The 27251-nt window shown below is 32.2% G+C and overlaps 3 protein-coding genes across 5 annotated transcripts; all 3 read left to right on the top strand.

Moving 5' to 3' along the window:
• On the top strand, nucleotides 1-2680 carry LOC130992603 (putative F-box protein At1g49610). The gene is made up of 2 exons (XM_057917306.1): nucleotides 1-1299; nucleotides 1979-2680. The coding sequence occupies exons 1-2, from the start codon at nucleotides 310-312 to the stop codon at nucleotides 2435-2437; spliced, it is 1449 nt and encodes a 482-aa protein (XP_057773289.1). The 5' UTR covers nucleotides 1-309; the 3' UTR covers nucleotides 2438-2680.
• A 2831-nt stretch (nucleotides 2681-5511) lies between these two features.
• Nucleotides 5512-8513, top strand: LOC130992604 (putative F-box protein At1g49610). Of its 3 annotated transcripts, none has more exons than XM_057917309.1 (3): nucleotides 5512-6030; nucleotides 6222-7123; nucleotides 7872-8513. In XM_057917309.1, the coding sequence occupies exons 2-3, from the start codon at nucleotides 6305-6307 to the stop codon at nucleotides 8331-8333; spliced, it is 1281 nt and encodes a 426-aa protein (XP_057773292.1). In that variant the 5' UTR covers nucleotides 5512-6030; nucleotides 6222-6304; the 3' UTR covers nucleotides 8334-8513. The 3 variants fall into 3 exon arrangements, with proteins under 3 accessions (XP_057773292.1, XP_057773291.1, XP_057773290.1); XM_057917307.1 differs by having other exon boundaries at nucleotides 5810-6030; nucleotides 6115-7123; XM_057917308.1 differs by having other exon boundaries at nucleotides 5512-7123.
• Nucleotides 8514-11769: 3256 nt separating this feature from the next.
• On the top strand, nucleotides 11770-17463 carry LOC130992628 (uncharacterized). The gene is made up of 10 exons (XM_057917343.1): nucleotides 11770-12319; nucleotides 13960-14119; nucleotides 14672-14733; nucleotides 15331-15490; nucleotides 15573-15693; nucleotides 16009-16090; nucleotides 16165-16268; nucleotides 16749-16827; nucleotides 16987-17037; nucleotides 17131-17463. The coding sequence occupies exons 1-10, from the start codon at nucleotides 12077-12079 to the stop codon at nucleotides 17212-17214; spliced, it is 1146 nt and encodes a 381-aa protein (XP_057773326.1). The 5' UTR covers nucleotides 11770-12076; the 3' UTR covers nucleotides 17215-17463.
• Nucleotides 17464-27251: the final 9788 nt, after the last annotated feature.

Genomic DNA, 27251 nt, shown 5'->3' with positions numbered 1-27251 from the left:
GAAAAGTTCGTTTTTTGCGGACTTTTTCCTACCTTAGATGGATACGGATCCAACCAAACAGTGTGAAGCTCTCTAATTTTACTCCCCAAACATTCTTTTTTTTTTCTTTGAGAGCTCCAAACATTCTCTCTGTGTGTTTGTTCATTAGCTCAAACGAGGGTTTTTTATTGGGGCTGCAGCAATCGAGAGAACGAAGCACATTCATTTTGAGGTAACCTTCGAGAATTTGATTTGCGTTAGATAATTTTGAGTTGTGGTTCCCATTTAGTTCAGCCACGCTTGATTAGGTTTAGAGATTTTAATTTTGCCATGAAAAAATCAAAGAGAAGTAAAGCTGAGGATCGACTCAGCGAGTTGCCGGACTCAGTAATATTTCAGATATTGTGGTTGTTGCCGATGACAGATGTGGTTAGGACAATAATTCTATCCAAGCGCTGGAGAAACCTTTGGACCACCACCCCGTTCCTTAATTTCGACAATGAAGCTATGTCGATTAATGATAATGATAATGATGATAGACTTCTGAAATTCGTTAATCGGGCTTTATTATGCTGGAACGGAATCAGGGTTTTGAAATTCAAGTTCGTTTCGCGCCAGCAGCTCTATGATTCAACATACAGTGATATTAATTTGTGGGTCAGCTTCGCTATGAGAAATAGAGTCGAAGATTTATATTTAAATGTGTACTGCGAAAGTGTATCAGGGATGGATGGTGGTAAGAATGATGTGTACTGGGTGCCGCAGTTTCTCTTCTCGTGCCCGTCTCTTAAAGAGTTAACACTCATAGATTGCAACATCGATATTTCTGGGGATGTGCAGTGGAATCAACTCAAGAGTTTGAGGATTGAAGGCTTCAGGGTCACTGCACATGTGATTGACCAAATATTGATTGGTACCCCTCAGTTGACAGTCTTTATCTTGAGATTTGCAGATGTAGGTGAAAGCTTGAGTATCCAATCTAGTAGTTTGAAAGAGCTGTCGATTGACAAGTACTTTTTGACATATGAAGATTTATGGACGTTTTCGGAGCTCAGAATTTGGACCCCAAATCTTGAAACATTAGAAATTAAAGGAATTCCATATAGCAAGTGTATGCTGATTGATGTATTGTCTTTAACCCGTGCAACTATTGGGTTATCCGGTCTAGAACATTGTGATCAGGATGATGCTCTCTTACGTGGGATCAAGTTTGAGGACGGCTTATTTTCTGGGAATGATTTTCAAGGAAACACATTGAGTCAAATTATTACAACCATTCAACATGTTGAAAATGTCAAATTATTGAAATGTTGCATCAAGGTTTGATTTCTTTGCATTTTCTTCTATGGCTTACATTTATTGTACACTGATAGAATGGAATAGTTTGTATGTAGAGATAAGATAATTGCATGATAAAAATTTCAACATTTATCAAGAGCATTCTCTAATCATGTTCCCTTTCTAACTTCAATGTGCATGTCAACTTAGCTGGTATAAATGGCTTCTTTATGTATGACCTAGTGGGTTTTGCATTCTCTGTCATAGCTTCTAACCAATTACGCTCAACTGAAGCTAGGTAAACTATCATGCCTATGACTTGTATGATAGTATTGTAGTAACAACAGATGGTAAGGAATTATCCAAAAAAAAAAGTAGTTCTACTTGAATGGTCTGATCATTGGTCTGAAAATTGTTTTCTTAATGTTTTCTTTGTTACATCAATGGCCTCTTTATGTTTGACACAGTAAGGTTTTGCCTCTTTGTCATTAGCTTTTAACCGATTGCAGCACTGTAGCTAGGTAAAATATCATGGTTGTGATTTGTATGTTTCCATTGTAATAACCACAAATGATAAGGAATCAGTGCCATTGTTTTAATTCGACAAATTTTCTATTTTCTATAGCACCCCTAAAATTAATGCTTGCACTTTATTTTTCTTGGTGTTTGCTTCATTCACCTCTATTAGTAATATAATCACACACACTTATTGTTATACCAGGTGCTCGGAGTATTGAAAAGGAAATGTATGCATTCATCTTTTCCTAATGTCAAATCCCTAGAGCTTAGTTGTTGTTTCAATGACTATGAACAAATAGTAAATCATCTTGAGATTTTCCCTCAATTGGAGAGGTTAGTCCTTGAAGGCGTTAGAAGAGATGACTACAAAGACAAAGAGTCACTCAAGTTTGAAGCAAATCTCCCTAATTCCTTTCTTATGCAGTTGAGGACAATTGAGGTTACTTGGTTTAATGGTTACAGTATGTTTCCATTAATAGAGATTTTGTTGAAATATGCGAGCAAGCTAGAAAGGATGGTGTTCAGAGTAGAAAAATCAATATTTGCACCATCACCGCTATCTTCTTTGTTGTTGGCATCACAAACACTGTTGAGAATGTCAAGATCATCACCCAACTGCAAAATTGATTTCTATGATTGTAGGAATGCACGCGACTCCTAGTAATTGATCGTCTTCTTTTAAGGACATAGCTTTCGTCCAATCTTTTCTTTAAATATTTTGCAACTTTGAGCTGGATAGCTCGATTTCTCTTTTCTTAATTCGGCTATGTGTCTTGTTTCAATTTTATTTTTGTTTGCTTCATTTTGGGATTGTATTTTACTTTTCATTTTGGGATTATATTTTGCTTATTTAGGGCAGTAGATCAATTTCACACTTTTGAATTAAGTTGATGCTCTTTTGATATGTAGCACAGTTACCTTCTTACTGCTGTGAATGAAACTACCTATGAAGCCTAGGTTATTATGTATGTTGCTTTACTTCCCAATGTCATTAGCCTCAGTATTAGTTTCAGAATTGGAATCAGAAAAACTATGAAAATTTTGGGAAATGGCAGTTTATGTTTATCTAATATTGTACATATATTCTCTTCAAATATATATATATATATATATATATATTGCACATTTACACCTTGCTACTTGCTTACCTTACATATTACCACATTTAAAGGTTTAGTTTGGCAGCATATAAAACAAGGAAGTAACCAACATATCCTATAAGCAAACAATAGCCCCAAGTGGTCTACTGGTAATCCAAAGTCATTGTCGGTATAGCCAATTAGCTTACAGTCAACTTCTTTTACATATTTCATGCTTACATGAAAATTTCTCCTACAAATTTGCTTCATTTGAAATTTTAAGGTAGTACTAGAACGTCCACTCGTGCGATGCACGACGAACATCGAAATTAACGATATATTTAAATAAATATAAAATATATTTTAAAAATAAAATAAAATAAAATAATTCACGTCAATTATTCAATAAAATCTTGAATTTAAAAATTATATTAACAACTTTGCATAAAGTATAATAAAAATTATTCAATAACAAAAATTAGCATTTACACATTATTATTATAGAGTTATGCGTCATAATAAATATTTTCATATACAAACATAAATAAAAAGTTATAAAATTTTAATGAAAAGAGAGAAAATAAAATATTTTAAAATTTTCATAACATATTCATTTTAAATTTATTTTTGATGTTTTTATACAATAGTATTAAATTTAAGGTGCATATTGAAAAAAAATCATGAATTAAATTTGACAATATTTACAAAAGAATTAAATTATGAAAAACTAAAAGAAAAAATTGATGAAAGAAAGAGAGGGAAAAACTCCTCTTTTATATATTATATAGATTTCTTAGTTCTCAAATTCATAGTCTCGAATTCATCCATAAGCTTGCAATTTACATTAGCTGACTTAATGTCGAATTGAAATACTTGAAACTGTTATTTTTACTAGCAAAAATTTGTATTTTAACTATTAGGTCAAGTAATTATTGTCTTAAAAAAAAGTAATTATTGATAGGAAGAAATTTAATGTTTCAAAATTATTAACTTCTTGCACGACAATTGTTATTTTTATACAAGAGAACTTGTACTCAATTTAAGTTATTTGGTCAAATAATTATTGTCGTAAGAAATGTAATAACTGATATGAATAAATGCAATATTTTTTTTTAAAAAAAAAGCATAAATAAATGGAAAAAAAGGAAAAAAAAAATTGAGGGGAGAAAAGAAGAAATTATTGTCTTAAGAAAAAGTAATTATTAATGTCATTAAACGTAATATTTCAGAATTATTAATTTTTAATGATAATTATTATTTTACTTACGAAAATTTGTATTTTTAGTTATTTGGTCAAGTAATTATTGTTGTAAGAAAAAATAACCATTGATATGAATAAAGGTAATAAATTTAAAAGGCATAAATAAATAAGAAAAAAATGCATGCTGAAAAAATAGAAAAAATGCTGAAGAAAAAGATAAATGAAAAAGCACAAAAAAAGAAGAAGAAAAAACGCTGACCCGTTTCTTCCATAACTTGAGTTCATAAGAGCATCTCCAATGCATGGTGTCTTAGATGGTGGTTCCCACCTAAGACACACCCCTCTCCAATTCATTGGTGCTTAGAGGGTGTCTTAGATTTTCATTTCCACAAAATTCATATTTCTACACTTTTATTTTTAAATTCCCAATTTCATTAAAAATAAAATTAAACATTACAATAATTAAAATAAAATTTAAAACATAATTAAAATACGATAATAAAATAAAAAATAACAATAATTTCCTAATTTAAATAAACCCTCGACGCTTGAGCACTTCTTGGACTAGATGGTTGTGCAAGGCCATTTTTTTTAAAAAAAATTGCAACGGCTTTTTCAAATTTAAAAAATAGAATTTCGATTTTTTTTTTAATTGGGCGCGTCCTCCGGACGTGCCACGCATTTCTCGCCTTCGACCCGTGTCTTGGCTAAGACACGGCCTCGCATCAGAGCGCGTCTTCAGTGCAGCCTCCCTCCCTTCGACCCGGATCGATCCTCCACTCGCACCGGCGAGTGGAGATGCTCTAAGAGACTAACTCCCTATAAAAATATATAATCCCATAATGACTTACCCCTCCCAATAAACAATCCTTGGAATTTATAGCCAAAAAAATTAGAAAGACATTTAATCCCATCAACCAAAAGACATTGAAAGATTTGTAAATTTAATGTCGTGTTTGCTTTGAAGTAGAAGAAATGGATAAACTACATTCATCACCTTATAGTTTATTTATTTTGATGTATGAAAAAATTTGAGCAAGTTGTATACTTTTTTGAGCTACTCTTTACTCTTTGAAAAATATAGGAGTATAATTTTATACCTAAAAGAGGTGATAATTTTTCACAATTCGTAACCTTGTTGGATGAATTCATACGCATTCTACATAAACTTTGTACATTGAAAAAAAAAAAATATTTTAAGAAGTATTTTCACGGTACTCCTTCCCTAGTTATATATACATTCAAGAATATTCCTATAAAAGTACTATAAATTCTTTATTATAAATTTTAAATAAAAATATATGATGTTAAATTTGGAGTCAAATTTAAAAATGGCCTATTTTCTATAAACAAAATTAAAATTTGTCCACTTATTTTAAAATTTTTAAAATTGATCACTGTTACGGTTTTATCCTCCACTTTAAAAACAAAAAAATTATCAAATCAATTTACTTTGACGTTCAGCCTTTAATTTATCACAATTATTTAAAATCTGCCTTCCCGCCGGATTGTCGTCGCCGGGCCATCGCCTCACCGCCGCGCCACCGTCTACGGGCTATAAAAATCTCATATTTTGAAAAAGATGGTTTTATGCAGACCTTTTTTCTACCTTAGATGAATACGAGTCCAACCAAACTCTCTTTTGGACCTTGTGTTACACGCGCTTCAGATGGCCGTTCGATCGTGCTACAAGTTGCCCGCGCGCGTCAGTGTGAAGCTCTCCAATTTTACTCCCCATTGCACTTCAAAATTTTCCCCAAAAAAATTTCCTTCAACATTTTCCCCAAAAAAATTTCTACTGTAGAAGCTCGTATATGTACTGGAAAATGAAGTTTGGGATGGGAATCTCAACTTGATTTGATGCTTTGGCGGCGCTACAATGCCTATTGAGTTCTGTGTGTTTGTTCATTAGCTCAACGAGGGATTTTTTTGGGGCTGCAGCAATCGAGACAAACGAAGCATATTCATTTTGAGGTAATCTTCGAGAATTTGATTTGTTCGCAATTCGAATATGCTTAGTTAATTTTGAGTTGTGGTAGTTCGCCGATGCTTGATTAGGTTTAGAGGTTTTAATTTTGCCATGAAACAATCAAAGAGAAGTGACCGACTCAGCGAGTTGCCCGAGTCAGCAATATTTCACATATTGTGGTTTTTGCCGATGACAGATGTGGTTAGGACAATAATTCTATCCAAGCGCTGGAGAAACCTTTGGACCACCACCCCGTTCCTTAATTTCGACACTGAAGCTATGTCGTTTGATGATTATGATAGTGATAATGATGACAGACTTCTCAAGTTCGTTAATCGGGCTTTATTATGCTGGAATGGGAACAGGGTTTTGAAATTCAAGTTCGTTTCGCGTCAGCAGCTCATTGATTCTACATATAGTGATATTAATTTGTGGGTCAGTTTCGCTATGAGAAATAGAGTCGAACAATTATATTTAAATGTGTACTGCGAGAGTTCATCAGGAATGGATGGTGGTAAGAAAAATGTGTACTGGGTGCCACAGTTTCTCTACTCATTCCCGTCTCTTAAGGAGTTAACACTCATAGATTGTAACTTGGAGATTTTTGGGGATGTACAGTGGAATCAACTCAATAGTTTGAGGATTGAAGGTTTCAAAGTCACTGCACGTGTGATTAACCAAATCTTGAATGGTACCCCTCGCTTGAGAGTCTTTATCTTGAGATTTGCAGATGCAGGTGAAAGCTTGAGTATCCAATCTAGTAGTTTGAAAGAGCTGTCGATTGACAAGTACTTTTTGACACATCATGATTTATGGACGTTTTCGGAGCTGAGAATTTGGACCCCAAATCTTGAAACATTGGAAATCAAAGGAATTCCATATAGCAAGTGTATGCTGATTAATGTCTCGTCTTTAACCCGTGCAACTATTGGGTTAACCGGTCTAGAACATTGTGATCAGGATGATGATCCCTTACGTGGAATCAAGTTTGAGCACGGCTTATTTTCTGGGGATGATTTTCAAGGAAACACATTGATTCAAATTATTACAACCATTCAACATGTTGAAAATGTCAAATTATTGAAATGTTGCATCAAGGTTTGATTTCTTTTCATTTTCTTCTATGGCTTACATTTATTGTACACTGATAGAATGGAATAGTTTGTATGTAGAGATCAGATAATTGCATGATAAAAATTTCAACATTTATCAAGAGCATTCTCTGATCATGTTCCCTTTCTAACTTCATTGTACATGTCAACTTAGCTTGTATAAATGGCTTCTTTATGTATGGCCTAGTAGGTTTTGCATTCTATGTCATTAGCTTCTAACCAATTGCGCATGGCCTAGTAGGTTTTGCATTCTATGTCGTTAGCTTCTAACCAATTGCGCACCACTGAAGCTAGGTAAATTATCATGCCTGTGACTTGTATGATAGTATTGTAATAAACAAATGATAAGGAATTATCCAAAAAAAAAGTATTTCTACTTTGAATGGTCTGATCATTGGTCTGAAATTGACCAATGATTGCTTAATGTTTTCTTTGTTGCATCAATGGCCTGTTTATGTTCGACACATTAGGTTTTGCTGTATTTGTCATTAGCTTTTAACCGATTTCAGCACTATAGCTAGGTAAAATATCATGCTTGCGATTTGTATGTTTCCATTGTAATAATTACAAATGATAAGAAATTAATGAGATTCTTATAATTCAAGGGATATTCTATTTTCTATAGCACCCCTTGAATTAATGCTTGCCTAAAAAGCTTGCCTTTTATCTTTCTTGGTGTTTGCTTCATTCAGCTCCCCTTATTATGAATATAATCATACTTATTGTTATACCAGGTGCTCGAAGTATTGAAAAGGAAATTTATGCATTCATCTTATCCTAATGTCAAATCCCTAGAGCTTAGTTGTTGTTTCAAGGACTATGAACAAATAGTAAATCATCTTGAGAGTTTCCCTCAATTGGAGAGGTTAGTCCTTGACGGCGTTACGAGGATTTACTCCAAAGATGACCAACAGTCACTCAAGTTTGAAGCAAATTTTCCTAATTCCTTTCTTATGCAGTTGAGGACAGTTGAGGTTATTTGGAATTATGGTTACATTATGTTTCCATTAATAGAGATTTTGTTGAAATATGCGAGAAAGCTAGAAAGGATGGTGTTCCGAGTAGAAGAATCAGAATTTCTACCGTCGTCAAATTCTTTGTTGTTGTTGGCATCACAAAAACTGTTGAGAATGTCAAGATCATCACCCAGCTGCAAAATTGATTTCTATGATTGTAGGAATGTACATAACTCCTAGTAATTGGCTGGGGAGCTCGATTTCTCTTTCTTCATTCGGCTATGTGTCATGTTTCAATTTAATTTCCTTGTTTGTTTCATTTTGGGATTGTATTTGACTTATTTAGGGCAGTAGATGGATTTGACACTTTTGGATTAAGTTGATGCTCATTTGATATGTAGTGCACTGTTGTGAATGAAACTACTGATGAAGCCTAGGTTATTATGTATCTTGCTTTACTTCCCAATGTCATCTACTGCCTCAGATATTAGTTTTAGAATTGGAATCAGAAAAACTCTGAAAAATTTGGGAAATGGCTGTTTATGTTTATCTAATATATTGTACATATATTCTCTTAAAAAATATATATATATATACTGCACATTTGCACCTAGCATCAAATTTTCTCGGTTTCCATCTTCCCGTATAAAAAGAAAATATATTGCACTTTTAAGCGCCATATATTGTGTGTGATTAAATGCTACAGCTTAGCTTATAAAGGAAGACAATTATCTTCGAAGTCTGTTTAGGTTTGATCCTTTTCTTTAGTGAGCTATGTAGGAAGACTTGATGATGTTTCACCATAAGAATAATTGAGACAATATGAATGTGGTATTTGTTTTGTGATCTGTGCTGAAGATGTTAGAATGCATGTTACTATATTCTTTTCTCATTCTCCTCGGTTTTTGACCATATGCAAATATGCAGAAACCTCCACTGCTTCAAGGTTAAGCTTCTTGAACATTCTTTTGCTTCTTTTCTTGATGAAGAAATGAAAATCTTTCTTCATTTATTGGAGTTATATTTTATGTGCATCATTTCCAACTTTATTTATTCGTTGTGGTTGCCTTTCGCATTCCGTTGAATACAATGAGTTGTGGATGAGACTTGGCAAGATTTTGGATTTCTTCAGCGAAGCCATGGAATGAGGCACAAATATGCACAATATGATGGCTCTGAATGTGTAATATTGGATTATGATATGAGAACCAACTAGGAATGTTTAGATTATAGAAAATGTAACTTGTGCTACGGAGCATTATGGACTGGAAGATCATCTTTTTTGTAACAATTTCGATAATTGGAAGTACAACTTGTTTGCTTTTGTAGCGCATGTTACAATAGTCCTTGATTTCTGCCTTTTTTAGAAGAATTAACATTCTGTTATTATTAATGCAAATTTACAAATACACTCTTTATTTTGTTCCACAATATTGGAATTGCAAATAGATTTTTTGCTTCCAACGATCCAATAAACAACAAATAAATGAAAGTAATTTTTTATTTATCTAAATAATGGTTATATTTTGTAGGGATATATTTGTCTTTTTAAAACTTCTTTAAGGTTATTAGTAATCGACAAATATGGTACGTAGGATTTCATATAGTATTTCAGCACAAAATTTGACCAAAAAATAAGCGAGTATGCAAAATAAAAAAGGATACTTTTAATATATTAATCTCACTTTATTTATAATACATATCTTGAATTTTATCTATCTTAGATTATCCCAACTAGGCTATCGAAGTACCAAACAGACCCTTAAAGGTTTAGTTTGGCACCATATAAAACAAGGAAGAAACCAACATATAATATAACAATAGCCCCAAATGCCTAATCCAAAAAAAGAAGAAGAAGCCCCAAATGCTCTTTTGGTCATCCAAATTCATTGTCGGTATAACCAATTAGCTTTAGCTTACACTCAACCTTCTTTTACATATTTCAAGCTTACATGAAAAATTCTCCTACAAATTGCTTCATTTTAATTTTAAGGTAGTATTTCATAGTTCCCAAATTCATCATCTCGAATTCATCCATCATCAGTCGCTAGAAATTTTCAACCATTTGCATGTGAGTACGTAAGATCATCTACACAGATGCATGCAACCAGTATCACAATTTGGTGTTGTCACTAAGAGAGATGGCTCATTAGGACTTCAATGAAAAACCATTTTTGAGAAAATATCCATTAATAGTTGTTCCAATTAAGCTCGTAGAGCTTGTAACGTTTAAGCCCATCGAGAGCTTTCTTGAGTCGATATATACTTATCTTTATTTCCTTCGACAAAACCTTAAGGTTGCTGAACAAAAACCTCTTATTCAAGCTTGCAATTTACATAAGCTGATGTCGAATTGAAATACTTGAAACTCTAGTGGTGTTGCAAGAGCAAGAACAATACAATAGTCTCCATCCAACCAGGCTTGGGATGAGTTTTTCAAAAATATATGGATCCAACACAAGACCATCTACCAAGTGGGCCTGGGTTGGTTTTGAGGTGGACATGCGTTGTTGTTGTTGTTGTTTTTTTGTTTTTTTTTTAAATTAAATATATTCTTTTTTATATTTTTATTGATTTGTATTTTATATTCAAATATATAAACGAAACACTTTTGAAAAAAAATTAAACGAAAACAACTCAATTCTATTTGAACCCTTAGAAAATCATTTACTTAATTTTACTTATATATTTAGCCCCAGTTAATTAATTATTCTTACGAATTAAGCCAACAATATTCAAATATGAAGTACAAATTACAAACTACCAGCTGTAAATATTTAAAATGCAACTCATATTTTCTTATAAGATTAAGTTATTTCTTAAGATTGCAAGTTACATGTTTTTATTATTATTATAAAACATCAAACATAATGAACATAAATTACAAACTATAAGTTGCAAAAAATATCTATAATTATTCAGTCAAACTTGCACTCAAATTCAATTGGGTCTTTCATAAAAAAAAATAAGAAAAAAAAAATCAATTGGGTCTGGACGGGGGGGCCTAGGTTTCAACAAATGCCCAAATGAGGCCCATTTCGAGGGGTTGAACCTAAGTAGCAAAGTAGGATATAGCACGAGGCTTGGGCTGATTTGGGCCTGGATCGAGTTGGCCCAATAAATATCTCTAACTGCTTTAGATGACTATCGCCTGATTTTTTTTTATTTTTATTTTTATAAAATCATTGATATTAATATAAGAATAAAATAAAAATAATAAGTTGGTGTCCCCCTAAGCTCGTAGCATATGTGAAGGTGGGAGCTTAATCGAACCCATACTAGTTGTGCTCAAATTTGATTTGTTTATTATTAAACCGAGTCTCGAATTTTACTTATCCGTGAATCGAGTTTCGAAATTTGTTTATCGGATACTTTGAGATTAATCGAATCTAAACAATTTTTTTTTAATTTATATTATGTTCAAATTATTATTTTTTTTAAATAAATTATCTTTTTATAGTAACATAATATATTAATTATTTTTTCATAACAAATAGAGTTCATTAGAAATTTAATACAATATTATTAACTATGTTATATAAATATACTTATATTTAGTAATAATTTTATATTTTCAAATTAAGTTATTTAATGAAAGATGAATACTATGAAATTCAAATTGAATTTATTTATCTAATGAGGTCCACTAAACGAGCTTGTATCAACTCTGCGAATAGTTGATAAGTAATTTGTTGAAGGTGGGAGTTGATTGGATATCATTCGTGATTTTTTTTTTCTTTCCTTTTTGGCAAAGTCATGGTGAAATGAATTCATAAGCTTTGAAATTGGAAATTAGAATACATGATGATTGATGAGTAGGGATGTGAGGATGACACGTCGATGATCCACAGCTACTTGCAGCTTTGTATCATCCCACGCCACCCAAAACTTCCATACCAAACCAAAACCACAAACACTAACCTGCTCCATTTTGCCATCTCTCTCTCTCTACTCCCTCACACCGAGTGGCCACAGTCTTGGCAATGCCTGTTTTGGTTGCAGCATCAGTTTCAGGCGGCTTTGCGTTCCTCTCCCACTTCTCCTTCTCCTCTGACAACGCCTCTCAGAATGCCTTCACTCCAACCTCGATAAATTTCGGTAATTGTTGGACGAAGCGACCAACTTTCTTAAGCCCCGCAAAAGTTTCTCTTTCCAGCGGCAGCACCACCCAAACTGACGATGGGCTCGACCAATCTTCGCTTACCGATGATGTTAAACAAGCCCGGGTGTGTGTGTTTTCCTCTATTTTTGCTTTCTCTTCTTCCATGCTTATCCCTATTCTTCTATATCTGCTAATGTTTAATCTGATTGGGACGAAATGGGTGAAAATTGCATTATCATTGGTGTTTAATTCTCTTGTTTGTGATCATATTGGTCTGATGCGATTCATGGGATCATGTTCAGCCATAGATTGTTGAACATGTGACGGAATTGATGCTTACACTGGCAACGTGCTAGTCCACATTTGTGAATTGCATCTGTGGAATTTGGCACAAATTCTATTTCATTGTGATGCTATTGGCGCGAATTATTTGATGGGAACTTGGTAACATTGTAAATGTGGGGCTATGGTGGTATCTTTTAAGCATCCATTGTGAAGTACAATTATTATCTGGTTTTCACCATGCACATTTGAAGTAGTCTTTTTTCTCCACATAGTAGTTGGAAAAGTTGGTTGCTAAGATTAAGAATGCACTCTAGATTTTGACATAAATTGCATATTGCACTGAGAATAGGGAACGGAAGCAGATGCTTAGACCTTATTCCTCGATCCATCTTTCTGCTTTCTTGATCATATCATGCTGCATCGTGTTTGGCTATAGAACTTTTATAATACCAAAGAGGCAAACTGATGAAAGCTTGCCGGTTTTGTATATCCAGCATATCATGAAAATGAGCACTGGAAGTGCCTCCCATCTCCCATTAATTAGTCCATAGTTGAAAGTCAGCCTGCACAAGGAACATTAGCCCCACTTATATTTGAGCACCCTGATACTGGTAGTAAAGATACTCAGTTTATTCACAAAAACTAATATCATAGTTTGTGTACATCAAGGATTCTACGCTACTGAAATTGGTCTGTTTCAATGAAATATGAAAATGCATCTAATTAACCTGTCTTATCTTCGATAATGATTCTCACGCATTTTCTCAATTTATTTTAGATTCAGTTTTGAAACATGATGTGTGCAGTCTTTTGGCATACTTTTTTCTAGGAATTTATCAGACAAACTTGAATGTAGTGCTCTGTCACCAACTTGTAAATGCTTGATTGCTTTCCTATATTTGACTGCCTTCACATATTAGTTTCATCTAAAATTAGTCACTCGTATTCTTGTTCCTTTTAACTAAAATATATTCTGATGTTATATGTGCTTACATGAAACTAGAATAATTGGATGGCTTCAAAGTGTTAGTGGAGACTGTGATCATGTCTAATTATGTATCCACTCAAGTGAAGAAAATGGTTAGCTTGCTTTACATAGATCGTGTACGGAAAGATTCCTGCATGTCCATGTCATAAAAAATGTGGGTGATCGGCTGATGTTACATATCAAGAATTTGAGGCAATGGCTAGTAGCAATAGTATTATAAATTTGTAATAATTTTGTTCGTCTGCGGCTTTTTGATGAATATGCTGCTGCCTGCATATATGATGTATATCAATGTTCTTAGTCTACACATCTGTCACAATCTTATGTAATGAATTGTTTCAGAATTGAGTGTGACTGCGACCTACCTTGTAAGAACTCTGAGTTGATTTGGAAAAGATTGATACTGCTTAAGATCGACTAAACATGACATATCTGGTTCTGATTGAATATTGCAAGCTTCTTACCTATTCCTTTCTTATGCAAAGAAGTAGAGGTCTGCTGATTGGAAAGCAGCAAGGGCATACCACTCTAAAGGACTCACCTATGAGGGTAGAGTTGAAGGATTCAATGGTGGTGGCTTGCTGATCAAATTTTATTCTCTCCTTGGGTTTCTTCCCTTTCCACAGCTGAGCCCCTCTCATTCATGCAGAGGTATTCGTTCCGGCAATAAGGTCTACATTCTGGCAAAAATTACTTATCGATTATCCAAATAGAATGTTATTAGATGACTATAGCTAAATTAATAAGTATCCAGTTTCATTTATAGTAGTTAAATGGATTTTTATAGATACATAACCAAGTTATGTCAAGCCAAACAAAAACTTGCTTGTAAAATTTTGTAGATGTTTTGGGATGAGATAATGGCAGCATGTGAAGTTACAGAATTTTACTACTCTTTCAAGGTGAGAAAGCGTGCAATCATGTAATAACGAGTTTTACACCATCTCCTCTCTTAATGGGTTCTTCAGTGGCACATTTGACTTGCTAAATTTACTTTTTCTTTAATCGCCATTATGAACATACTGAAAAGCCTATTGATTAAGATTGGAAGTCTAAAATATCAGCAATTTGAAATAAATGATGACAGATGTTTACTTTCTTCTCTAACTATTATGCCATCCTCATCTCTTCTTATGCTCTTGATAAAATCAATTTATATTACATAGTTTAGTGACAGCCTTCTCATTTTATGTTATCATGCAGAACCCCAAAAGTCCATCCAAGAGATTGCAAGAGCTTTGGTAGGTTCTATTGTGTCTGTGAAGGTATGCGATTCTTTACTGATCTGTACCTTTTCTTTTTCTTGAATGATACTAAATAAAATATCATGGACTTTTTTAGTCTCAAGTCGCAATTGAGTTTAATGCATGAGCGTCTGCTTGATTTCCTTGTCCACTGAGTTATATTACTATGTAAACAAGCAAATAAAATAGCTCCTCTACTTGCTAGAAGAGCTGTCTAGTATTTATTTCTTGATCAGAAATGGCGCATCGTACTTGAGCAGATGAGAGAGAACTCTTCTGATTGTTTCCTGCTACATTTGTTATCATTTATTCAGTTGATATTCATATTTGGTTCTAGTTCTTGTGTTGAATTTCTTCTTTTAAATGTTTACAGTTACAACTACAGTAGCTAAACTGAGAAAGACTAGAACTCCCTAATTTAAAATTTTCAAGCATTTGGGAAAAGAATTAGAAGTGATACCCGAGACACTGATCAGGATAATAATGTTTAATTCTTTCATGCTATATGATCTTCTATATTAGAAATGTGTTCTTCAAGCACTTTCAAGAACCTTAGAAATATCTCAAATTAATTTAGGTAAAATTGTTAACACTTTAAAAGATATCCTCAACTGTTAGGTTATCCAAGCTGATGAGGAGAGCAGGAAGTTGATCTTCTCAGAGAAGGAAGCCAAGTGGTCTAAGTTCTCTCCAAAACTGAAGGTGGGGAACATTTTTGAAGCTAGGGTAGGGACTGTAGAGGATTATGGTGCCTTTGTTCATCTGCGCTTCCCTGACGGTATATATTTCTGAGTTACTTCCAATTGATTTGGTTCGCAATTCTGCAGCTGAGTTTTAAATCTTTTTCTACATCTTTACAGGTTTGTATCACCTCACGGGACTTGTGCATGTTTCAGAAGTGTCGTGGGATTTAGTGCAAGATGTAAGAGACGTCCTATTCGAGGGTGATGAAGTGAGAGTCAAAATTGTAAACATAGATAGGTGTGACTCTGCAGTGATGCTGCCTTAAATGCCTTGTCTTAATCTTGCTGATGGAATTCAGAAGCTTTCCTTTCTACATTTATAATTAATAAGCATGAAACTTCACATAAATTGATTTAGGGATATCATGACCGAACAATTGTACTATAAGTTAGAAGACATGACCTTAATGGTGCATTGTGACAGGAGGTCTTAAATGAATTGATATTTATTTTCTTTATTCTTCATAGAAGTGACTGTATTCAATGATATATACTTATGCGCATTGCGCATGAGATACATGACTTAGTTTGTGAAATTGGGAACATGTTGCAGAGAGAAGTCAAGGATCACTTTGTCAATAAAACAATTGGAGGAAGATCCCCTCTTGGAGACTTTAGACAAAGTTATTCCTCAGGTTTGGCCAACCTACCCATTCTCCCAAGCAAACTTTAACTCTATGCAAATACTGATGACTTTGTGCTTCACCAGGACACCTCAGTTGATCCCGAAGCCTTAAACGGAAGCGAACATTTTGCTATAGAACCTCTTCCTGGGCTTGACACAATTATTGAAGAGCTGTTGAAGGAAGATGGGTACGGTTAGAATCATGTTATATAGTTATGTTGTGATTCACTTTTTGCTTATAAAGCTGCTTCTTTCATTCCTATTGGTCAAGACAGAAAGGAACACCTTTCTCTATTGATTGACTTCACGTCCTGCTGCTTTGTGCTCTGCCTTCAGTAACACGAGTGGTGAACCCATACATATATTGGTTTCAGAGAATTTTGATTTTTTTTTTTGAAAGACTAGTTTCTATACAAAAATATGATATTGTGGCATAATCTATTGATCTGAGTCCCAGCGATAAGTATAACCAGAAATAACATGTTAACAGTGAGAGAGGGATAGAGTAGAGGCTTGCTTAATTGGACTTTGGACTATGGACTAACTCATGAAAACGGCCTTGTGAGTGATATACTTGTTTTGGCCCTTCACAGTCAAGAACGAGGCATAGTAGTAATACATAATATCAATCTCAAGTTTTTGACTGTGTTCGGTTTCCCTCTCTCCAGCATCAATGATGTGAAAATCAGTCGGCAAGGATTTGAGAAGCGGGTAGTTTCACAAGATCTGCAACTTTGGCTATCGAATGTATGAACAAACTAACCCATCTCATCTTCTAATAGTTTTTTATAATGCTAATTTGTTTCTACGTTTCAGTTTCAGTGCCAGAGAATGTTATTGTTGTAAATCTTTTCCCTCTATCTTGTATCGTTTATCACTCATTCCAAATGTATGACTATCTGACAGGCACCCCCAACCGGCAATCAATACACACTGCTCGCCCGAGCTGGAAGACAGGCATGTACCATGGCACTCTCCCTACCCCCTCTTTTAGAGACACGCACATATTTACATTACATTTTACGCATAATAATAAAAAATTTGGTTCAGGTGCAAGAAATACAACTGGTAACTTCACTTGATCAAGATGGAATTAAAAGAGCATTGCAGCGAGTCCTGGAACGTGTTCCGTAGTTTGTCATCCCAACATCAACGGTAAAGACTCCGAATTTTCTGATTGTGTAGCATTCTACGCTTCTACATGTACATAGTTGTAGCGTATTAAGTTACGTTTCAAAGAATTCTGAGGGTTGAGGTGATGTATAAATTTGTTCCTTTTTACTGAGCTATATTTTTGAACCATGGAGTATATGCTATGCTTACATTGTTGTGAAAATTGTACATGTAATAGATGTTTATGGCCTCTCGTGCTTCTCTATTTCAGTTCTCCAGTTTTTATCTGCCCATTTTGGCCAAAAATGCCACTTTGAGGTTAGAACTTTTGTCCAATCTTCAATGTATGAGAAGAATTGTAGCATGGACTCAAATAAAATTTTATATTTCAATGTTTTTGTAATAATTTAAATTTTGGTACTAGATGTTCTAGGTTTCAGTGATTAGTTATGTATTTGTGGCCTCAAAAAATGGAGATGTACTGTATTCAGTATCTCGTCTGGGTAATATAATCCAAAAATGAAGACAAACATAATCGAAATATGTATGTTGAGTTGGGTTCAGTTACAGATTTTAAAAATCCGGTATTTTTGTTTGAATACGGTTTTACATATTAAAATACAGATTTTTTATTTTTTTAATGAGTTTTTGGCGATGAACATCTTTAATACTTGTATTTATTTGTGGTGAAAAACAATTGTAACGTAGTGGTATTAATACAACTCCGATCGATGCATTGCATGGACGGTGGACCTCTCTACTTTTCTCTCTCAATTCTTTTTTAATTTGTAAATTGTAATGCTTGACGGTGGACCTCTACTTTTCTCTCACTTCTTTTTTACTTGTAAACCAGAATACCACTCCTCCTTGCTACGCCACGATAAAACTTATAATTCAAATACTATATAATTAATTAATAAATAAATAATTCAAATGTGTTAAATAATTATATATATATATAGGGTGTGGTTATAATGAGAACCACACTTATCGTGAGAACATAAGAACCATTAAAATCAATGCATCTGCTATATAAATTAATGCATTCGCTATTAAATTTAATGCATCCGAAAATAATAAAAATTTTGCTCCCTTCAAGATTCGAACCCAGGATCTGCATTCATCCACCAAGATGATGCATCCACCGTAGATCTTGATGATCGAATGACTTAAAATGGTTCTCCGTTCTAATTTTATTTAGTGGTTCTTATTTGAACCTCTCCCTATATATATATATATATATATATATATATATATATATATATTAATTTAGTGCTTTTTAAAATAAATTAATATACTATTATTCTATAATAATTACATAATGTCTTATTAATAATTATTTTATATAAAATAAATAGATTTGCATAATTTAAAATTTTAATATATTAAAATTAAGAAAAAAAGTTTTTTTTTTTAAAAAAATAAGGTTTCTAGTTTTAAGAATAAATTATCATATGAATATGTTAAAAACTTTAAATTATCATAACTTGTTCGTTTAAATCTATCTTTTGCATATCATATATCAAATTAAAGGTCATTTTATGATGTTTCATTCAAGATGCATATTACATATTTTATTCAAAATATAATTAAATGAAAGCGAAAAAAATATCCTTTGTCTACAAAATGAAGAAATTTAAAATTTAAAGATTAGTGTCAATTAATTGAGGGACTAATGTATGGTTAATTTGATTTTAATGTATTTATTTTAAATTTTACATAGATTATAAAATTAATTTCTCCTTAATTTATAAAATTACCATTGAAATTATATGAAATTTATTTCAAATTGAATATTTCCGTTTTAATATAGGAATATAAATTGCACATATAATTTTGATGATGTTGGGGTGTAGGTGTAGCGTTGTAGTGCTATGCAACATCCACCCCCAACGGCCAACTCAATAGCTCAATTTTTGCCTTCCTATCACAAATTGAAGAAATTAATAGTGTTTTTTCAGAGGAAAAAGACGCTTATATTAAGACAAATCAAAAATAGCAACATTTGAAAGTCATGGAGAAAAGTCTGACTTTCAGATCATTACATTTGAAATAGAAAAAGCAAAACGAGCCAATATGCGCCGCTCTATTGGCATCACGTCGAACGTGATAGAATTCGAGCACTACATGTGAACGGGCGTGATTAAAGACCTCCCAAAGACCGTCACAGAGGAAATCCGAGTCATGGTGGGAATCATGTAGGGTGTGGAAGAAATTAATAGTGTTAGAATACCTTTGTTTTAAAATAGTGAAAAAAACAGAAAATATCACTTGAACTACTTTTGTTCTTGTCTTTTGTTAATTAAACCTTAGGACATTTGCAATTAATTAGATGTCGTACCCGAGATTTTATTACAGTTGGAGGTTAAACTTTGTAAATTTGCAGAGGACTGTCATTATTAGATGTACGTATATATTTTCTTATTTTCCTCCTTCCATGATTTTGGCAATTGGCACCAAACATAAAATTTAGATGGAAAGTTATAATAAGGTCGGATAATTGCCGAACATCTTTCATCTAATTTGTAATTTTAATATGATTTTTGAATCATTGCATTTAAGTTTCCGTCTTTTATACAAATTAAACATTTTCAATTTTTTTATTATTAAAAATAATTTGGCATGATAGTCTTCATGTAATGAGTCTAATGATGTAGTTATATTTTGACACGTAAAGACATGCTACATGTGAGCTAATTAAATTGAAATTTAACTCGATAAACTCGTCAAATTCCGAAAAATCTATTTATTGAGGTGGTGCATTATTTGACAATGCACTAACATAAAAAGTTTATAATGATATACTACTCATTCATTTCCAACCTATTTAGTACTATTTAGTATTCACAATGTACTAACATTTGCTGCTTAAATAAGTTTCATTTTCATAAATGAATTGCAGATTGATTCCATTTGATTGAACAAGCAAATTGTTAATTCTTTTTCCCTTAGGAGTTAAAATTCAAAGAAGGGCAATTACAGGTCAACAAATTAAAAAATTATAAATCTCTCTTGGATCACAAGGAAACTTCAAGCCTCTTTTATATATTAATTCTTCAACATTAATTAAAATTATACAATAAAATTCTGACATTACTGTCTCTATCTTGCAATAAAATAAAACCGATCAATAATAATCCACTAATTAATCATGTTCTTGGTGATGATTCCTTCTACAAGGCTTTAATTGGGGGAGACTTCTCTCATCATTTCTGTCAAAATTATTCTTCAAACAAAAGTAAAATGTTAAAATATCAAAGAAAAAAAAATACTAAAGACAGCAACCTGTCAGTAAATTATTTTCTGAAATCCTGTATAAATTATTGCCGTCACCTCGGTTTTTGTGAAGTTTGACTAATGGTGAAGTAACTATTGTCCCTCAATACATATATGAAATTAAATTATTGCATGCATTTGTGTGTTTCAATGATTGAGTGTCACGTTAATGTATCAATAAGAGTGGTTTTTATATCATTTGTGTTTACTTCTCGTAAGTTAAAGTCCAACAAGTGGTTAATGTTTTTAAGCAAGACGAAGTAAAGCTAGAAGATTCTATGATTAATTAACTAATAAAAAAAATTATGACTAACTATTAAAATAGTCATTATGAGATTAATAAATACTAAAAAATGATAAATTAAACTTGATCAAACTCTTGAATTAAACTCTTTTGTATTGACCTTGAATCATGTGTAAACTTGATTTCATTTCTGAATTAGCTTATTTTTATTTTTATCTTCAATTCACGACTTAAGTTGAATAAACTCTCACGTTAGTTCCTTTTGCATTGAATTCGAAAAGAAACTTGATTTCACTCTTGAATTTGCATTTCACCTATGATTCAATACTTAAACTTGAACGAACTCTTGAATTAGTCCTTTTTGCCTACAATTCAATACTTGATTTCACTGCTGAATTAGTATTGTAACTACAATATCAATACTTTTAATTAAAATGTTGTATTAACTAATTAACATATACTAATTGCTTTAACAAGGAAAAAGCGAGTACCACATGCGTATTCGTGAATATAGGCTAAATCGTTGACAGTTAACAAATTGATTTAGGTGGTGGTTTAAAAAAAACAAATTGATTTAGGTAAACTCTTGAATTTATGTATAAAAGAGCAACGCATGAGTTGCCATTCCTCTGCTCTTGATTGTTTGTTTTGCAAGTTATAAACTCTTGATTCTTGAATTTAGGTATAAAGGGATAAATTAACGAGTTGCCTTCCTATGACTCTTGAATGGCTTGCTTTTTTTTTTTACTGCATGTTTTTTTTTTTTTTTTTTTTTTTTTTTTGATCGGGCAAAGTCATGTTAGATGTTAGTAATTAGTTCCCCATCCACTCCAAGAACCACCTTATCTCTCCATTCACCAAAATCCACCTTATATCTCCAATCTCCAAATTCGCTCCCAAGAGGGATCGAACCCGGGTCACTTCACTTAAGTGAGGACCCGGTGGCCAGTGGGCTAAGCCCCCTGGTTTAGCCTCGTGATTAATGTAATTCACGAATAACAATTCACGAATAACCTAGATTAGTCTCGTGAATTAACTATTTTAAAGATAATATCGCAAGGCATAAGTCGTTAATTAATTGCCTTCCCATAGCAATTCACAAATTATACATAGCTTTAGGTCGTGGATTTATTCGTGAAGTTGAGAACATCATATCTAACCCTAAAAACGAAATAAACGGAAATTAAAATAAGATTAAAAATTGAAGTCCTCGACGAAACAAAATTGGCGGAAGATAAATTTCTACTCCAAAAATTGAAGTCGGTAAAATCTTCCTATTACAATCATAAGTGAACATTTATACATTATGGATTTAAAACAAGTATATAACCATCAAACAAACCGCAAATTTATGTCGCTGGAATATCTCTTCAAATTGTGTCATGTGTGTTGAAAAAAATGTACGGATAAAACTAATAATAATAAAGCTTTTATTTTCGAAATTACTATTAAGGGTGCGTTCTCTTTGGTTGTAAATTTATCATGGGAAAATGAAGGATAAACAAAATTTCATCCTTTAAATCATTTATTTTTTTTTTCCACATTTCCTACCAGCTGACCTTTATTCCTCATTTACACTACAAATGAGTAAATAATATTATCACATCATTTTTGGAGGGATAATATTATCCCTCCTTTGTAATGTAAATGAGGAATGAGTAAGGCACTACAAAAAAACGCACGATTACCGACGGCATTTTGCCGTCGGTAATAAGACACGGCCGCCGGTGATAAAGGCTACCGGCGGCGTCTCGCCGTCGCTAACCGGCTCGTCGGTAACGCCATTACCGACGGCGATCGACCGCCGCCGACAATTAACGGCGGCGAAGCCGCCGGCATTTCCGCCGTTAAATACCGCCGTTGAACGGCGGAGAGTTGCCTGAAAATTACCGACGGCAAATGCCGGCGGTAATTAGCGGCGGCGAGATCACCGTCGGTAATTTCCACCGGACGGTGGTGGCGCACACGCCGGAGTTGTTCAAGGTATTACCGAGGGCAAAATGCCGTCAGTAATTACCGACAGCATTACCGACGACATTTGCCCTCGGTAATATTTTTTAATTTATTTTATTTATTTTATTTATTTATTTATTTATTTTATTTATTTATTTATTTTATTTATTTATTTTATTGTATATCCACAATTTATTTCGGTATTTATACAATATTGCATAATTTAGACGAATTTCCCAGTCGGTCACCCATCTTAGTTGTGCTCTAAGTCAAGCACGCTTAACCTTGAAGTTCTTTTCGAATGGTCACCAGTACAGAACACTCGTATTATTGATATATATAGTATCTATTAATTCATTTAAAGTCTACTTCAATATACAATATCATATATATTCAATTCATAACCTTAGAATATGTCGAGATGATATACAAAAAATATTGTTAATTACGGATTGGGCTCGTTTCCGTTCTTATTTTTATGTCGGAAAAATATTTATTAATTAATTTATTATTAATTTTCGATTTTTTTTTATCAATCTAGTTTATACACCATTCATAACCTTAGTGTTGATTGATGAGTGAATCACTAATCAAATTAACATTATTAAGTTATAATTATAAGATTCTTACTAAGAATCTTGAATTCTTAGTAATAATCTTGGATTAGTGATGATTGATGAGTGAATCACTAATCAAATTAACATTCTTAAGTTATAATTATAAGATTCTTACTAAGAATCTTGAATTCTTAGTAATAATCTTGTATTAGTGATGATTGATGAGTGAATCACTAATCAAATTAACATTCTTAAGTTATAATTATAAGATTCTTACTAAGAATCTTGAATTCTTAGTAATAATCTTGGATTGGTGATGATTGATGAGTGAATCACTAATCAAATTAACATTCTTAAGTTATAATTATAAGATTCTTACTAAGAATCTTGAATTCTTAGTAATAATCTTGGATTAGTGATGATTGATGAGTGAATCACTAATCAAATTAACATTCTTAAGTTATAATTATAAGATTCTTACTAAGAATCTTGAATTCTTAGTAATAATCTTGGATTAGTGATGATTGATGAGTGAATCACTAATCAAATTAACATTTTTAAGTTATAATTATAAGATTCTTACTAAGAATCTTGAATTCTTAGGAATAATCTTGTATTAGTGATGATTGATGAGTGAATCACTAATCAAATTAACATTCTTAAGTTATAATTATAAGATTCTTACTAAGAATCTTGAATTCTTAGTAATAATCTTGGATTAGTGATGATTGATGAGTGAATCACTAATCAAATTAACATTCTTAAGTTATAATTATAAGATTCTTACTAAGAATCTTGAATTCTTAGTAATAATCTTGGATTAGTGATGATTGATGAGTGAATCACTAATCAAATTAACATTCTTAAGTTATAATTATAAGATTCTTACTAAGAATCTTGAATTCTTAGTAATAATCTTGGATTAGTGATGATTGATGAGTGAATCACTAATCAAATTAACATTCTTAAGTTATAATTATAAGATTCTTACTAAGAATCTTGAATTCTTAGTAATAATCTTGTATTAGTGATGATTGATGAGTGAATCACTAATCAAATTAACATTCTTAAGTTATAATTATAAGATTCTTACTAAGAATCTTGAATTCTTAGTAATAATATTGGATTAGTGATGATTGATGAGTGAATCACTAATCAAATTAACATTCTTAAGTTATAATTATAAGATTCTTACTAAGAATCTTGAATTCTTAGTAATAATCTTGGATTAGTGATGATTGATGAGTGAATCACTAATCAAATTAACATTCTTAAGTTATAATTATAAGATTCTTACTAAGAATCTTGAATTCTTAGTAATAATCTTGGATTAGTGATGATTGATGAGTGAATCACTAATCAAATTAGCATTCTTAAGTTATAATTATAAGATTCTTACTAAGAATCTTGAATTCTTAGTAATAATCTTGTATTAGTGATGATTGATGAGTGAATCACTAATCAAATTAACATTCTTAAGTTATAATTATAAGATTCTTATTCTTACTAAGAATCTTGAATTCTTAGTAATAATCTTAGATTAGTAATAATCAATGTTTAAATTTTCACTTGTATTTCAATATATATTTGATTTTAATGTTTTTGCATTTTTATCTTTGATCAATTTATTAGATGATAAATGAAAAAAAAATGAAAAAAAATAAAAAAAAAATAAAACTAATTACCGACGGCAAATGCCGTCGGTAATTAGCATTTGTCGTCGGTAATTAGCGGCGGAAAAATGCCGTCGGTAATTTTGGCCGGACGGCGGTGGTGCTATCGCCGGATGTCACCGGTGGTGGTGATTAGCGGCAGCCGGTTGCCGCCGGTAAATACCGAGTAATAAATAATATATATTTATATTAATATATATTTAAATTAGCGACGGCGTAACCGCCGCTAATTAGCGGCGGCCCGTTTGCCGTCGGTAATGCGCCGGTAATAGTCAAAAGGCGGGTCGCCTTTTTTGCCGCCGCCGTGCCGTCGGTAATTGCCGATAATTTTCGTTGCTATTTACGCGTTTTTTTGTAGTGAGGGTCAAGTAGGAAATGTGAAAAAAGAAATGAAGAATTAAAGGATGAAATTTTATTTATCTTTTCTTTTCTCATGATAAATTTACAACCAAAGAGAAAGCAATCTAAGGATTAACATCTTTAGCAGAAAAAAAAAAAAAAAAAGAAGGTAGAGTGATTTTAAATACACTTCGTAAAACGTTTCAAATGATCCCCCCTTTTTTTTAAGTAAAAAAAGACATATCCAAAAGAATCAATATAAACAGCATGACACGATTTTTTCCACTATAGCGGAAGATTCCAAATAAATAAACTGGTTGGATCTTGATCACAAAACAAATCAGAAAAATAAAATCATTAATATTGAAATTAAAGTACTCCCTCTTATTCAATTTATTAGTCGTTTTAAACTTTTCAATTCTTTTCATTTTAATTGACGTTTGAACTTTTAAACCAAAAATGTCCTTATTTATTCAACTATTTTATTAATTAGTCCAAAACAAATTTATTTCTAAAATATTATTAACTATCATTAATTAATCAAAGTTGATTTAGTTAATTTTTTATTTATTAATATATGTGCCAAAACTTAAGAAGACTTATAATTTGAATGGGAGGGAATATATTTTATAAAGTGTGTCGTCTGTAATCAAAGTTAAGTCAATTAAAGTCGGTGATGCTTTTAGCAATTAACTAGACTCAAGATTCTATTTCTGCCTAGGAAGAATCAATTCAAGGTTGCATTTAAATCGGAAGTTTTGATAGAATTCAAGAAAATGCTATCCTATATGTTTTGGCCAGTTCCGTTCACCTACCCACCGTGGGCACGCGTTAACGTGCCCACCGCTGACGTGGCAATGCCACATAAGAAAGAGAATTAATCATACTTAACCCCACATTTTTCATTATATGGAAATTTTTTATTTTTAGTCTCAATACCATAAATAAGGAATTAACTTAACAATTATAATATAAGTTTTACAACTATAATCATTCTTAATGATAATTAAATTATTTAGCTTCGTCCTCATTACGAAAAACCCTACACAAAACTCCATTAAATTCCAAGATACAGGTGCATTGAATTAATTCCAAGATACATGTTAGCTTCATTAATTCCAAGAAACAGAACACCACACCCACGTCTACCATCATTTTGCAAAGTAGAGAAAAAAAGAACAAGTTAGCTTCATTAATTCCACTATACAGGTGCGTTGAATTATGTATAAATTAGCAAAGTTTATAATTATCATTAGTTTTTTTTTGTCTTCTACACTTTAGAACAATTAAAAAAAAAGGGGAAGACCGCTGTAATCCTTTAATTTTATGTAGATCGAGTTGGATAATTAAAATTGCTTACAGTATTAAGAAGCTTTGTGAATGCATAAAACATTTATTTTCATCCCAAAAAACCATACGCTATTATATTTGACCTTATTTATGTAGGAATGTCAGGAGAACAAGATACTACATCTTTTGTTGTTTCTTAACTATGTTCTTTTACTTTAGTTTTTTTATTTTATTTGGGAAACTTGTAATAATTGAAGGATGATTCCAACTTGATCAATACATCTATTATGGCTGAATTTGGGCATTTCATAAAAGCAAATGATTTCTTCCTACAGTAACAAATATTGAGGTAGAATATATGCGTGAAAATTGAGTGACTATTCCAATTTGTTTGTATGTGTATTTATCTTTCTCCTTTTTTTTTTTTTTTGAGAAATCTTGACAAATTGGTTACATAGCACTAGGTTTGTTAACAACACAAGAGTTTCTGGTGAGGCTTATTTTATGATCGGTAGGTTCAGGTTTTTTGTGTGTGGTGTTTAGAATTCTAATTTGATGGAGTTTTGCAGACAAAGCTAACTTGATTCAATTCTCTTACGAATTATTGTAGTTCTTTAGCTTAATTATATTATAATTGTTAAGTTAATTCCTTATTTATGGTATTGAGACTAAAAATAAAAAATTTCCATACAATGAAAAATGTGGGGTTAAGTATGATTAATTCTC

The sequence above is a fragment of the Salvia miltiorrhiza genome, chromosome 7 (genome assembly GCF_028751815.1).
Source record: "Salvia miltiorrhiza cultivar Shanhuang (shh) chromosome 7, IMPLAD_Smil_shh, whole genome shotgun sequence".
NCBI lineage: Eukaryota > Viridiplantae > Streptophyta > Magnoliopsida > Lamiales > Lamiaceae > Salvia > Salvia miltiorrhiza.
Note: the sequence above shows the minus strand (reverse complement) of the source record. Positions and strands in the feature narration are given on the sequence as shown.